The sequence below is a fragment of the Manis pentadactyla genome, chromosome 1, assembly GCF_030020395.1.
Source record: "Manis pentadactyla isolate mManPen7 chromosome 1, mManPen7.hap1, whole genome shotgun sequence".
Lineage (NCBI taxonomy): Eukaryota > Metazoa > Chordata > Mammalia > Pholidota > Manidae > Manis > Manis pentadactyla.
Window position 1 is genome coordinate 85,421,140 of NC_080019.1, and position 16,065 is coordinate 85,437,204.

The window sequence follows — 16,065 nt, forward strand, 5'->3', positions numbered from 1 at the left end:
GTAGTCCCTCATATCTCGATGCTTGTTGACATACTAAGATAGTTAAAATATTTCTTAATAATGAGAAAGAGGATCACATATGTGCAATGCCTCCTATTAGAAGTCTGGTTACATAAGTATGAAATTCACATTACAATAAAAGATCCTCTATTATATTTTATGAAGAGAGTGGTACTTGTTCTTTGTTTTGGAAAATTAAAACATTCAACTCTGAACATCTAATACTAAAAATTATTTAATATTAAGACTTTTATCAAGATGTGTATTATGTATATATATATTTTTCAGTATCTTTTATTTTTATTTATTTTTATTTTGGTATCATTAATCTACAGTTACATGAAGAACATTATGATTACTAGGCTCCCCCCTTCATCTAGTCCCCCCAACATACCCCTTGACAGTCACTGTCCATCTGTGTAGTAAGATGCTATAAAATCACTACTTGTCTTCTCTGTGTTGCACAGCCCTCCCCGTGCCCCCCCCCACTATACATGCTAATCATAATGCCCCCTTTCTTTACCCCACCCTTGTCCCTCCCACCCTCCCCAGTCCCTTTCCCTTTGGTAACTATTAGTCCATTCTTGGGTTCTGTGATTCTGCTGCTGTTTTGTTCCTTCAGTTTTCCTTTGTTCTTATACTCCACATATGAGTGAAATCATCTGGTACTTGTCTTTCTCCACCTGACTTATTTCACTGAGCATAATACCCTCTAGCTCCATCCATGTTGTTGTGAATGGTAGGATGTTTTTTTCTTATGGCTGAGTAATATTCCATTGTGTATATGTACCGCATCTTCTTTATCCATTCATCTACTGATGGACATTTAGGTTGCTTCCATATCTTGGCTATTGTAATTAGTGCAGCGATAAACATAGGGGTGCATCTGTCTTTTTCAAAGTGGAGTGCTGCATTCTTAGGGTAAATTCCTAGAAGTGGAATTCCTGGGTCAAATGGTATTTCTATTTTGAGTTTTTTGAGGAACCTCCATACTGCTTTCCACAATAGTTGAACTAATTTACATTCCCACCAGCAGTGTAGGAGGGATCCCCTTTCTCCACAACCTCGCCAACATTTGTTGTTGTTTGTCTTTTTGATGATAGTGATCCTTACTGGTGTGAGGTGATACCTCATTGTGGTTTTATTTTGCATTTCTCTGATGACAAGCAATGTGGAGCATCTTTTCATGTGTCTGTTGGCCATCTGAATTTCTTCTTTAGAGAACTGTCTATTCAGCTCCTTTGCCCATTTTTTAATAGGATTATTTGATTTTTGTTTGTTGAGGTGTGTGAGCTCTTTATATATTTTGGATGTCAACCCTTAATCGGATCTGTCATTTATCAATATATTCTCCAATACTGTAGGATACCTTTTTGTTCTATTGATGGTGTCCTTTGCTGTACAGAAGCTTTTTAGCTTTATATAGTCCCACTTGTTCATTTTTGCTTTTGTTTCCCTTGCCCAGGGAGATATATTCATAAAGAAGTCACTCATGTTTATGTCCATGAGATTATTGCCTATGATTTTTTCTAATAGTTTTATGGTTTCATGACTGACATTCAGGTCTTTGATCCATTTCGAATTTACTTTTGTGTATGGTGTTAGACAGTGATCCAGTTTCATTCTCTTACATGTAGCTGTCCAGTTTTGTCAGCAGCAGCTGTTGAAGAGACTGTCATTTCCCCATTGTATGTCCATTGCTCCTTTATCGTATATTAATTGGCCATGTATGTTTGGGTTAATGTCTGGATTCTCTAGTCTGTTCCATTGGTCTGTGGCTCTGCTCTTGTGCCAGTACCAAACTGTCTTGATTACTGTGGCTTTGTAGTAGAACTTGAAGTTGGGGAGCGAGATGCCCCCCCACTTTATTCTTCCTTCTCAGGATTGCTTTGGCTATTTGGGGTCTTTGGTGGTTCCATATGAATTTTTGAACTATTGGTTCCAGTTCATTGAAGAATGCTGTTGGTAATTTGATACGAATTGCATCAAATCTGTATATTGCTTTGGGCAGGATGGCCATTTTGATGATATTAATTCTTCCTAGCCAGGAGCATGGGATGAGTTTCCATTTGTTAGTATCCTCTTTAATTTTTCTTAAGAGTGTCTTGTAGCTTTCAGGGTATAGTTCTTTCATTTGCTTGGTTAAGTTTATTCCTAGGTATTTTATTCTTTGTGATGCTATTGTGAATGGAATGGTTTTCCTGATTTCTTTTTCTATTAGTTCATTGTTAGTGTGAAGGAAAGCCACAGATTTCTGTGTGTTAATTTTGTATCCTGCAATTTTTCTGAATTCCGATATTAGTTCTAGTAGTTTTGGAGTGGAGTCTTTAGGGTTTTTTATGTACAATATCATGTCATCTTCAAATAATGACAGTTTGACTTCTTCTTTACCAATCTGGATTCCTTGTATTTCTTTGTTTTGTCTAATTGCCATGGCTAGAACCTCCAGTAATATGTTGAATAACAGTGGGGAGAGTGGGCATCCGTGTCTTATTACCGATCTCAGAGGAAAAGCTTTCAGCTTCTTGCTGTTCAGTATGATGTTAACAGTGGGTTTATCATATATGGCCTTTATTATGTTGAGGTACTTGCCCTCTATGCCCATTTTGTTGAGAGTTTTTATCATGAATGGATGTTGAATTTTGTCAAATGCTTTCTTTTTCAGCATTAATGTAGATGATCATGCGTTTTTTGTTTTTTTTTTAGATAATTATTTTTTATTGAAGGGTAGTTGACACACAGTATTACATTAGTTTCAGGTGTACAACACAGTGATTCAACATTTATATACATGATAATTCTAGGTACCAGCTATCACCATACCAAGTTGTTACAATATTTTTACTATTTTCCTTATGCTATACATTACATCCCGGTTACTTATTTTACAATTGGAAGTGTGTATATATATATATATACATGTTTTTGTGTGTGTGTGAGGGCATCTCTCATATTTATTGATCAAATGGTTGTTAACAACAATAAAATTCTGTATAGGGGGTCAATGCTCAATGCACAATCATTAATCCACCCCAAGCCTAATTTTCGTCAGTCTCCAATCTTCTGAAGCATAACTAACAAGTTCTTACATGGAGAACAAATTCTTACATAGTGAATAAGTTACATGGTGAACATTACAAGGGCAGTCATCTCAGAAGCTTTCGGTTTTGCTCATGCATTATGAACTATAAACACTATAAACAGTCAGTTCAAATATGAATATTCATTTGATTTTTATACTTGATTTATATGTTGATACCACATTTCTCTCTTTATTATTATTATTTTTAATAAAATGCTGAAGTGGTAGGTAGATACAGGATAAAGGTAGAAAACATAGCTCAGTGTTGTAAGAGAGCAAATGTAGATGATCAGGTGTGTGCCTGTAGACTATGTGTTAATCCAAGCTAGACACGGGCAATAAAACATCCACGTATGCAGAAGATTTCTCTAAGAACGGCGGGGGGAGGTTCTAAGCCTCACCTCTGTTGATCCCCATTTTCTCACCTGATGGCACCCCTGCGACTGTGCCTGTCTTAGGTTGTTCCTCCCTTGAGGAATCTTACCCGTCTCTGGCTAACCAGTCATCTTCCGGGGCCATACAGGGAAATGTGAAGTTGGTAAGTGAGAGAGAAGCCTTATTGTTTGAAAAGGTTAGCTTTTTACTTGTTTGCATATTTATGCCCTGTGGCTTCTATGCCCAGCATTTGTCTTGAGGTGTCTTTACCACTTGGAAGAATTATGATACTCGGTAAATTCGATATGTGGCACAAATTCTATTTAAGTGTTGTAATTAGGAAGGAAGAAGAAAAGCTATAGAAGTAGCAGGCGGAAGAAAACCTGGGAAGATTGATTATTTCTTTGACATATCTTCTTGTAGAGTAACTTCAGCATGTATAGGTTTTAAGCTACTAATTAAATTGCGCACACACATTAACATAATAGGAGTACAGTTACATAACCAAAGCATACCTGTAATTACCAGCCATCTCCAGTGAAACCAAGAAAACCAGTTAGGCACCTTAGGCATTTGTGAAAACTTATCTATGATATGGTGGATATTGTACAACTGAAGTTGAACAGTATGAGAGAATTCAGACAAATTAAAACAACTCATTCCTGGGGACTGTTCACATCCCATATGTTCTTTTAACAGTCAATAGTGTGTAGTTGTAAGATTTTGGAGTGCTACAATTTGCACTTCTCTTAATTCTTGGTTGAGTTCCAACAGTATAGATCCAGTCAAATTTGTTGTCTTACTGTATGCACAGGCCAGCTTAGATATCTCCTCCTTCATTCCAATGGCAAGTCCAGGAACTGGTGGGATGAGTGCATCTACAGCTGTAGCAGTGCATGGATCTTTGTTGGGGTTTTTTTGATGATCATCTTCTGGCATGAGCCTTCCCGAGAGTGCTGATGTTGGAAGTTCTTTTTCATATCGTATCTTAGTTCATTTTTGGGGTAGCCAAATTAGGCTTTGATCCTCTGTATAAACACAAACAGACCCTTTGCCTACACTTTTATATGCCCTTTATATCATTGTGTAGAACTCATTGGAGGTCACCACACAGGAACTGCTTTTTTTTTTATCATTAATCTACACTTACATGACGAATTCTTTGTTTACTAGGCTCACCCCTATACCAGGTCCCCCCTATATACTCCTTTACAGTCACTGTCCATCAGCGTAGCAAAATGTTGTAGAATCACTACCTGTCTTCTCTGTGTTGTACAGCCCTCCTCTTTCTCCCACCCACCTATGCATGCTAATCTTAATACCCCCCTTTTTCTCTCCCCCCCCTTATCCCTCCCTACCCACCCATTCTCCCCAGTCCCTTTCCCTTTCGTACCTGTTAGTCCATTCTTGAGTTCTGTGATTCTGCTGCTGTTTTGTTCCTTCAGTTTTTCCTTTGTTCTTACACTCCACAGATGAGTGAGATCATTTGGTATTTCTCTTTCTCCGCTTGGCTTGTTTCACTGAGCATAATACCCTCCAGCTCCATCCATGTTGCTGCAAATGGTAGGATTTGCCCTTTTCTTATGGCTGAGTAGTATTCCATTGTGTATATGTACCACATCTTCTTTATCCATTCATCTATTGATAGACATTTAGGTTGCTTCCAATTCTTGGCTATTGTAAATAGTGCTGCGATTAACATAGGCGTGCATTGGTCTTTCTCATACTTGATTGCTGCATTCTTAGGGTAAATTCCTAGGAGTGGAATTCCTGGGTCAAATGGTAAGTCTGTTTTGAGCATTTTGATGTACCTCCATACTGCTTTCCACAATGTTTGAACTAGTTTACATTCCCTCCAGCAGTATAGGAGGGTTCCCCTTTCTCCACAGCCTCGCCAACATTTGTTGTTTGTCTTTTGGATGGTAGCCGTCCTTACTAGTGTGAGGTGATACCTCATTGTAGTTTTAATTTGCATTTCTCTGATAATTAGCGATGTGGAGCATCTTTTCATGTGTCTGTTGGCCATGTGTATTTCTTTTTTGGAGAACCATCTGTTCAGTTCCTCTGCCCATTTTTTAATTGGGTTATTTGTTTCTTGTTTTTTGAGGCGTGTGAGCTCTTTATATATTCTGGACGTCAAGCCTTTATCAGATGTGTCATTTTCAAATATATTCTCCCATACTGTAGGGTTCCTTTTTGTTCTATTGATGGTGTCTTTTGCTGTACAGAAGCTTTTCAGCTTAATATAGTCCCACTTGTTCATTTTTGCTGTTGTTTTCCTTGCCCGGGGCGATATGTTCAAGAAGAGGTCACTCATGTTTATGTCTAAGAGGTTTTTGCCTGCCTATGTTTTTTTCCAAGAGTTTAATGGTTTCATGACTTACATTCAGGTCTTTGATCCATTTTGAGTTTACTTTTATATATGGGGTTAGACAATGGTCCAGCTTCATTCTCCGATATGTAGCTGTCCAGTTATGCCAGCACCATCTGTTGAAGAGACTCTCATTTTGCCATTGTATGTCCATGGCTCCTTTATCAAATATTAATTGACCATATATGTCTGGGTTAATGTCTGGATTGTCTAGTCTGTTCCATTGGTCTGTGGCTCTGTTCTTGTGCCAGTACCGAATTGTCTTGATTACTATGGCTTTATAATAGAGCTTGAAGTTGGGGAGTGAGATCCCCCCTACTTTATTCTTCTTTCTCAGGATTGCTTTGGCTATTCGGGGTCTTTGGTGTTTCCATACGAATTTTTGAATTATTTGTTCCAGTTCATTGAAGAATGTTGCTGGTAGTTTCATAGGGATTGCATCAAATCTGTATATTACTTTGGGCAGGATGACCATTTTGACGATATTAATTCTTCCTAGCCACGAGCATGGGATGAGTTTCCATCTGTTAGTGTCCCCTTTAATTTCTCTTAAGAGTGACTTGTAGTTTTCAGACTATAAGTCTTTCACTTCTTTGGTTAGGTTTATTCCTAGGTATTTTATTTTTTTGGTGCAATTGTGAATGGAGTTGCTTTTCTGATTTCTCTTTCTGTTGTTTCATTGTTAGTGTATAGGAAAGCCACAGATTTCTGTGTGTTGATTTTGTATCCTGCAACTTTGCTGTATTCCGATATCAGTTCTAGTAGTTTTGGGGTGGAGTCTTTAGGGTTTTTATGTACAGTATCATGTCATCTGCAAATAGTGACAGTTTAACTTCTTCTTTACCAATCTGGATTCCTTGTATTTCTTTGTTTTGTCTGATTGCCGTGGCTAGGACCTCCAGTACTATGTTAAATAACAGTGGAGAGAGTGGGCATCCCTGTCTAGTTCCCGATCTCGGAGGAAATGCTTTCAGCTTCTCGCTGTTCAATATAATGTTGGCTGTGGGTTTATCATATATGGCCTTTATTATGTTGAGGTACTTGCCCTCTATTCCCATTTTGCTGAGAGTTTTTATCATGAATGGATGTTGAACTTTGTCAAATGCTTTTTCAGCATCTATGGAGATGATCATGTGGTTTTTGTCTTTGTTTTTGTTGATGTGGTGGATGATGTTGATGGACTTTCGAATGTTGTGCCATCCTTGCATCCCTGGGATGAATCCCACTTGGTCATGGTGTACGATGGTTTTGATGTATTTTTGAATTCGGTTTGCTAATATTTTGTTGAGTATTTTTGCATCTACGTTCATCAGGGATATTGGTCTGTAGTTTTCTTTTCTGGTGGGGTCTTTGCCTGGTTTTGGTATTAGGGTGATGTTAGCTTCATAGAATGAGTTTGGGAGTATTCCCTCCCCTTCTGTTTTTTGGAAAACTTTAAGGAGAATGGGTATTATGTCTTCTCTGTATGTCTGATAAAATTTGGAGGTAAATCAGTCTGGCTCGGGGTTTTTATTCTTGGGTAGTTTTTTGATTACCAGTTCAATTTCTTTGCTGGTATTTGGTCTGTTTAGATTTTCTTTTTCTTTCTGGGTCAATCTTGGAAGGTTGTATTTTTGTAGGAAGTTGTCCATTTCTCCTAGGTTTTCCAACTTGTTAGCATATAGGTTTTCATAGTATTCTCTAATAATTCTTTGTATTTCTGTGGGATCCGTTGTGATTTTTCCTTTCTCGTTTCTGATTCTGTTGATGTGTGTTGACTCTCTTTTTGTCTTAATAAGTCTCACTATTGGCTTATCTATCTATTTTGTTTATTTTCTTGAAGAACCAGCTCTTGGTTTCATTGATTCTTTCTATTGTTTTATTCTTCTCAATTTTATTTATTTCTTCTCTGATCTTTATTATGTCCCTCCGTCTGCTGACCTTAGGCCTCATTTGTTCTTCTTTTTCCAATTTCAATAATTGTGACATTAGACTATTCATTAGGGATTGTTCTTCCTTCTTTAAATTTGCCTGGAGTGCTATATACTTTTCTCTTAAGACTGCTTTTCCTGCATCCCACAGAAGTTGGGGCTTTGTATTGTCGTTGTCATTTGTTTCCATATATTGCTGGATCTCCATGTTAATTTGGTTATTGATCCATTGATTATTTAGGAGCATGTTGTTAAGCCTCCGTGTGTTCATGAGCCTTTTTCCTTTCTTTCTACAATTTATTTCTAGTTTTATACCTTTGTGGTCTGAAAAGTTGGTTGGTAGGATTTCAATCTTTTGGAATTTACTGACGCTCTTTTTGTGGTCTAGTATGTGGTCTATTCTGGAGAATGTTCCATGTGGACTTGAGAAGAATGTGTATTCTGTTGTTTTTGGATGTAGAGTTCTATAGATGTCTATTAGGTTCATCTGTTCTATTGTGTTGTTCAGTGCCTCTGTGTCCTTACTTATTTTCTGTCTCTGTCCTTTGGAGTGAGTGGTGTGTTAAAGTCTACCATAATGAATGCATTGCATTCTATTTTCTCCTTTAATTCTGTTCGTATTTGTTTCACATATATTGGTGCTCCTATATTGGGTTTATATAGGTTTATAATGGTTATGTCCTCTTGTTGGACTGAGCCCTTTATCATTATGTAGTGTCCTTCTTTTTCTCTTGTTACTTTCTTTGTTTTTCATCTATTTTGTCTGATACTAGTATTGCAACACCTGCTTTTTTCTCCCTGTTGTTTGCATGAAATATCTTTTTCCATCCCTTGACTTTTAATCTGTGCATGTCTTTGGGTTTGAGGGGAGTCTCTTGTAAGCAGCATATAGATGGGTCTTGCTTTTTTATCCATTCTATTACTCTGTGTCTTTTAATTGGTGCATTCATTCCATTTACATTTAGGGTGATTATTGAAAGATATGTACTTATTGCCATTGCAGGCTTTAAGTTTGTGGTTACCAAAGTTCAAGATTGGCTTCTTTACTACCTTACTGTCTAACTTAACTCACTTATTGAGCTATTATAAACACAGTCTGATGATTATTTCTCTCCCTTCTTATTCCTCCTCCTCCATTCTTCATATGTTGGGCATTTTGTTCTGTGCTCTTTTTAGGAGTGCTCCCGTCTAGAGCAGTACCTCTAAAATACCCTGCAGAGGTTGTTTGTGGGAGGCAAATTCCCTCAACTTTTGCTTGTCTGGGAATTGTTTAATCCCTACTTCATATTTAAATGATAATCGTGCTGGATACCGTATCCTTGGTTTAAGGCCCTTCTGTTTCATTAATATGTCCTGCCATTTTCTTCTGGCCTGTAAGTTTTCTGTTGAGAAGTCTGATGATAGCCTGATCAGTTTTCCTTTGTAGGTGACCTTTTTTCTCTCTTTCGCTGCCTTTAATACTCTGTCCTTGTCCTTGATCTTTGCCATTTTAATTATTATGTGTCTTGGTGTTGTCCTCTTTGGGTCCCTTCTTTTGGGATTTCTGTGTGCTTCCTTAGTCTGAGCAACTATTTACTCCCCCAGTTTGGGGAAGTTCTCAGCAATTATTTCTTCAAAGACAATTTCTATCCCTTTTTCTCTCTCTCTTCTTCTCTGGTACCCCTAGAAATCGGATATTGTTCCTTTGGATTGGTCACACAGTTCTCTTAATATTGTTTCATTCCTGGGGATCCTTTTATCTCTCTCTGCATCAGCTTCTATGCATTCCTTTTCTCTGATTTCTTTTCCATCAATGGCCTCTTCCATCTTATCCATTCTGCTTATAAATCCTTCCAGAGATTGTTTCACTTCTGTAATCTCCCTCTGGACATAATCCCTTAGCTCTTGTATATTTCTCTGCAGCTCCATCAGCATGTTTATGATTTTTATTTTGAATTCTTTTTCAGGAAGACTGGTTAGATCTATCTCCTTCTCAGGGGTTGTGATTTTGCTGTGTATCAAATTTTTCTGCCTTTTCATTGCGATAGAAATAGTTTGCGAAGCTGGGGCAAGTGATGGCTGGAGAACGTCTCTTCTTGTTGGTTTGTGGCCTTCCTCTCCTTGGAGAACAGCGACCTCTAGCAGCTTTTGCTGGGCAGTTGCGTGCAGATGGGGCTTCTGATTCTTGCCCGACCTCTATGGAGTTTAGCTCCATGTTTGCTGTGGGCGTGGCCTGCCTCAGGCTGCCTCTCCGATATGGTGGAGTCGCATCAGGGGAAATGGCCGGGAGGCTGTTTATCTCTGTGAAGGGCCTCTGACCTGCCCTGCTGCCCAGGGGGTTAGTGTGCCCAGCATTCCCCAGGATTCCCAGCTGCTGGGCTAAGTGTCCCGGGATGCTTCCGTCCAGCTGTTTAGTCCCTGTCCCTTTAAGACTTTCAAAAAGCACTCACTTTTCTTTGTCCCAGGGGCGCTGGCCCGCTCACAGGTCTTACTGTCCTGTTTCCCTAGTTTCCAACACCCCACGCACGCACTGTGTGTCTGCACTCTGGTTCGGATCACTAGGGCTGGGTGTTTAGCAGTCCTGGGCTCCCTCTCCCTCCCCACTCCGAATCCTCTCCTCCCACCAGGAGCTGGGGTGTGGGGCGCTCGGGTCCCGTCGGGCCGTGGGTTGTATCTTACCCCCTTCGCGAGACACTGGGTTCTCGCAGGTGTGGATGTGGTCTGGCTGTTGTCCTGTGTCTTCTGGTCTCTCTTTTAGGAAGAGTTGTATTTGTTGTATTTTCAAAAATATATGTGGTTTTGGGAGGAGATTTCTGCTACTCTACTCATGCTGCCATCTTGGCTCCGTTATTATGTTATATTTTTAAGGATTTTACATTTAATAATACATTTTAATTTTTTTAGTGAAAATGATTAATTTAAAACAACATTTTCTAATTTTTTTCAGCTGTTAGAAGACCCAGATGTCAAGAGCAAACCCAAGATACAGTCTTTAATATATCCTGCCCTTCAGAATTTTGATACAGATTCACCATCATATCGAGAGAATTCATATTTTCCAATTCTGTCCAAATCACTAATGGTCAGGCTCTGGAGTGAATATTTTACTACAGATAGATCACTCGAGAAAGCAATGCTTTCCAACCAACACATACCTGTGGAATCAAGTCATCTGTTCAAGTTTGTTAACTGGAGTTCCTTGCTCCCTGAGAAGTTCAAGAAAGGACATGTTTATAAGAAACCGACTTACAGTAGTTCAGAGCTCACTAAAAAATATCCAGGGCTCTTAGATGTGAGAGCTTCGCCTTTGCTGGCTGATGACAGCAAGTTGCGTGGTTTACCCCCGACCTATGTTATCACCTGCCAATATGATGTCTTAAGAGATGATGGACTTATGTACGTTACTCGACTTCAGAATTCTGGAGTTAGAGTGACCCATAACCATATAGAGGGTGCATTCCATGGAACAATGTCTTTTCTGCATGTTGAAATTGGTTATAGAACAGCAAATCAGTATATTAGTTGGCTACAGGAAAACTTGTAGTAAAAAATCTAATCAATATGGAAAACACAAGCCCTAGTTAATCTAAGAGCTTTCAGACAGTTTTGACAGCTAAACTGTAGAGAAGTTTAAACAAACCAATTCTTATTGTCTTATTTTGTCAGTTATCTCCATTATCAAATGCTTACCCCAACTAGTATAATTATTTGTCAGCATAGAAGAATGTTACAGAATGATTGACTATATTCTCTATGCTGTACTTTTATCCCTGTGTCTAATTTATATTGTGATTGATATTTTGTGCTTTTTCACCTTCTTACTTTTTTTTTTTTACAACATGAAGGACCAAATCCTATTACCTAATGGCCATATTAGAAAAGCCAAAAATGGTTTAGACATAAAATACACCTTGATAGTTTTATTCTTAATTTGAGAGCTTTATATGGGAAAGATACAATCAAGAGGAACAATAGTTATTAGAGGAGACAAGGTATTCATCATAAGTTTCCAAAGACAAATATTTAAAATAAATAATATATAAACGTATAACAATAAATGATGGTAGTTAAAGGAATCTTTTCAAAAAGGATTTAAGTATGTCAAAAGCACAAAGTTAACAAAACAATTTAGTGATAAAATGAACTTCTACTACTCTGCATAAAATAATCAAGTCATTTTACAATTTTAATTTTACTCCTTTGAGACGTTATTCATATTACAGTTGGAAGTAAAAGATTTTTTAGTCTTTTTTTCCTCTGTTTACTTGAGATTGATAGTTTTTGTCCTGTTTCAAAATAATTACTATTTCCTTCTATAGTGTTTGATCTTTTTTTTATTGTTACACTGAAGTTTTCATTTCACTTGTTTTACTTCTCACTCAGCTTTAGAATTTCCACTTGGTTCTTTTTTATATTTTTTGCTTCTCTCCTCTTTATTTTTGCCTTTATGATGAAATCCCTCACCTTATTAATAATGGCTGTTTTAAAATAAATATCTGTTGATTCATTCCTGAGTCTATTTCTTTTGATAAAAGTTTGTTGTTATGGGTAACATTTTTTAAACATATTTAGTAATTATAATTAGATGCTTAATATTATGAATGTTATAGAGTTAACTATTGGAATTCTGTTGGTTTCCTTTAAAGAGTGTTGAATTTTTGTTTAGCAATAGTTAAGTTACTTAGGGATCAGTTTGTTTCCATCAGGTTTGCCTTAAGATTTGTTAAATATTTAAAGTTTTGTTAAGCTGGGTCTACTGTGGCTTTTCTTCATATGTGACTCCGCTGGGCTCTCTCCTAAAAGCCCCAGATGATCAACAAGGACTCTACTCTGGATGGTTAGGTCTCAAACATCTCAGCCCTGTATGATTTCCTGGAGGTTTACAGTTTCACAGTGCATGGTCGTTGTTCTTTCTCCACCTTGTGGTATTTCTTCTTGAGGATATGCAGCTCAGAATGCAGCCAAGACTCAGAAACCCCGTTCAGGTTTGTGGAGATGTTTCTCTGCGTATCTCCTTCCTATCAGGTGTTCTACCCTGTAAACTTCTACTGCTTCTGGTTCCCTGATCCAATCTTTGTCCACTCAGCTTAGCCTCCCACAGTCTGCTCCAAGCCCCTTTTCTTAGTCTTTGGTTACGAACATCCCTCCAGGCAGGGGCTGCGCCAGCAGGGGATCGATCCCCTTGCTTTGTTCTCTTCCGTCAGTGATCGGTATCCTATACTGTCCATGGTACAATGTCTGAAGACCTTTCTTTATATGTATCATATTTTCTACTTATTTATGACAAGATGCCAAACATTATTTTTTGTTTTAAGATTTAAGTACTTCAGCACATTGCTTAGAGCATAGAAAAAATGCTAAAAATTACTAGCTATTCACAATCATAATTCTGATAGTATTATCACTTCCTGTGTTGTAATTGTAGGAAAAAAATAGTAGTGATACAGAACAAAGGGGAATTTAAGATACAGGAAAGCAGAGATAATGCTCATCTTGCTTCATAAATGCTCTCAATAGTTTAAAATATATTTTTTTCTCCTTTATACCAAAATACATTATTTGGACCGTATAGTAGATGTTCAGTATTTTCCCAGTAAACTGTCTATAAAATTAAAATATTTGCACTCAGATTTTGCTCAGTAAATGTTTATTTACTGACTGCTCAGTAGTATAATAAAGTTGTTAAATTTGGTAGAACTTGGAAGATCATACATTTTTCCTTGATTCACTGTGTAAATTGCACTTTGTATTATAACTAAAGACAAACTAAATGACAACTGTTTTTGCTAACTCGTAACTGATCAGTGGAATCTGTGTTTAGGAATTTAGATAACATTTCATAATGGGGCTAAAGAACATTGGCTATTAAATAGCACAATTTAAATATTTCAGAAAAGTGTATTTATCATGTTGCCAAAGTAAAAAGAATAGCAGAGTGACTTTGAGATGAGGAAATTTCCATTGCTTCTGATTGTGGGAGTCTTTATTACCCCATGTACCACTCCTGGATATTATCAAGGAGCTATAGAGAATGATGCATTTGACAACACATATGAAATCTGTAATACTGTTGGAAGTTTAATATTCTACTGACTCTAGATGTAAGTGTGTAACAGTTTGAGCAAGAGAAAAAACTGACCTGGGATTTTTTTTTTAGTATCTTCTGTGTAAGGAATTTTACTCTCAAAATCTGCTGTTTCTAAAACCTCTATATTTTTGAATAATCAGAAATGTAGAAACTTACAGGTTGGAAACGGAAGATGCATGCAAGTAGTTTAAGTATTAAATAGCAGCAATACCTGCTGAGGACATCAAATAATTTCACTATATAAATGCTTCCAGAAAAAAGAATGTTTCAACTATGAAGTATTTGAAAGTATGAACTTTGGGAATTACAAATTGAACACACTGTAGTTTGTTTTAGATGTAATGAGGTGATCTGTATTCAGACATGCAAATAGTTTCTCACAGATATTTATGTTTACAAGCTAACCAGTTAATGCCCAAGTAAAAATTTAACAGGCAGGATTTGTTATAGAAGAGTGAGGTGATGTGGTGTCAGGGCAGCTGACTGGCTGCCCACAGGTGCTGGAGCACCCTCAAGTTCTGTGACTTTTCCTCATCTGTAAATAAATGGAGCCATGCCTCATTTCCTATTTTACATTCTCCCTGCAGTTAATTGCTTCCTCCCTGTAGTAATGCAATGTGAAGGCCACTTGTAATGGCACTCTGCATTCTCTACAGGAACAGAAAAGCATTGGTAGTAAAATTAAAACATGATAGATAACTCTGGGGACTGATGGTTAAATATTTCCAATGATGGTAAATCGACTACTCAATTTCTGGCTGCATTGAGGCTTGTTAAGAAATAATGGCATGATCAACTTAAAGTATCTTTCTTTGGTACAATTGTGGGAGGATTGGCACTTCTGAAAAGGATTTTTCAGAAAAATGTCCTTATATTGGGAGAATTTGAGGCTTCTTGGCTTGAGGGCTTTTTCAAAAAGACTACTTTTCTCATCTATGCTCTCTCTGCACTTGCCACCAACTCTCCTAATCCTTTTTGCTGTTCTGACTCAAAAATCCATTGGTTGGCCTTGGAAACACACTGCTGTTCGAATTTCTAAATTCTTTACTAGCCACACCTGTGTATAGCAGCTCTAACATTAAAAGCAGCATAATGGCTGAGGCATTGTTTCTCAACTTTGAATTCTCTGAAACTCATTTTTTATAGGTAATGAGGCGTTACACAATCATAGTTACTCAGAGAGAGTAGAATGAAATGAGGGCTCTGTCAGCTGGGAAGGATTTTTCCTCTGTATTATTTGAGAATTAAAATCAGTATCAAAATTACTCACAGAGCAGAGAGTCAGAATAGAGTTCATGCTCTGAGCAGATCTGTTCATTAAGCTCAAGTTGTCTTTTCCATTGCATGCCACTACAAGAACACTAGACCAAGAATCTGTAAAACTCTGGCACCCACTCAGCCACTGAAGGTACAGGCCAGTATTTTAAAAGTTCTTGGTATATATTTATTATACTGCTTAGTAGAATTCAGAAACTTCTGATATTATGAAATCAATTTAAAACATTTTACTCTACTCAGTGAACATATTAAAACTACAGTTTCCTTACATAAAAACTTTCTTTAACATCATTATTGCAGACATTAAAATTTTTAGTACTATCAGAATTTTAAAAATCATTAGTAAAACTTCAATTCAGTGATTTATGTTTTAAGAGAAGAAACAGCATTGACATGGCTAAGTTCGATTAGAGCCCCAGAGGACAGCCTAAATGCTGTCTGAATGCTTGTCACCCAAAATTCATATGTTGAAATCCTAATGCCTAATGTGACAGAATTAGGAGGTGGGGGCCTTTGGAAGGTGATAAGGTCCTGAGGACAGAGCCCTCCCGAGGACATTAACACCCTTATGAAAGAGGTCCGAGGAGCTCCCTTGTGCCTCCCACCATGTGACCATACGGTGAATGAAGTCTGTAACCTGTAAAGGGCCCTCACCTGACCGTGCCCACGTCCTGACCTCTGACTTCCAGCCTCCAAAACTGTGAGAAATATTTTTCTGTTGTTTGAAGTCCACCCAGGCTATGGTATTTTTTTAGAGCATTCTGAAAGAACTAAAATACTATTAGCATAAATTACTCGTGTGAGGAATGTGACACTTATTTTAATTTTACCGGGCAAGTTAATTTTGAAAAATTAAGTAAATGTTGAGGATTTATCTAACATCTGTCAATGTTAACATTCAAAATTAGAGACCTGTACATATGTAATTTGTTGGAACTTTTTGTGAACTGTTGTGAGCGTGTAACTGAGCCAAGGCAAAACA

General features: G+C 37.5%; 1 protein-coding gene across 3 annotated transcripts in view; it reads left to right on the plus strand.

Moving 5' to 3' along the window:
- Positions 1-13,347, plus strand: part of AADAC (arylacetamide deacetylase) — a 32,813-nt gene extending 19,466 nt beyond the window's left edge. For all 3 annotated transcript variants that reach the window (XM_057499279.1, XM_057499275.1, XM_057499274.1), the window contains one exon: positions 10,665-13,347. In XM_057499279.1, coding sequence (XP_057355262.1) covers positions 10,665-11,261 — 597 coding nt within the window. In that variant the 3' untranslated portion in view covers positions 11,262-13,347. The remainder of the gene's footprint in view (positions 1-10,664) is intronic.
- Positions 13,348-16,065: the final 2,718 nt, after the last annotated feature.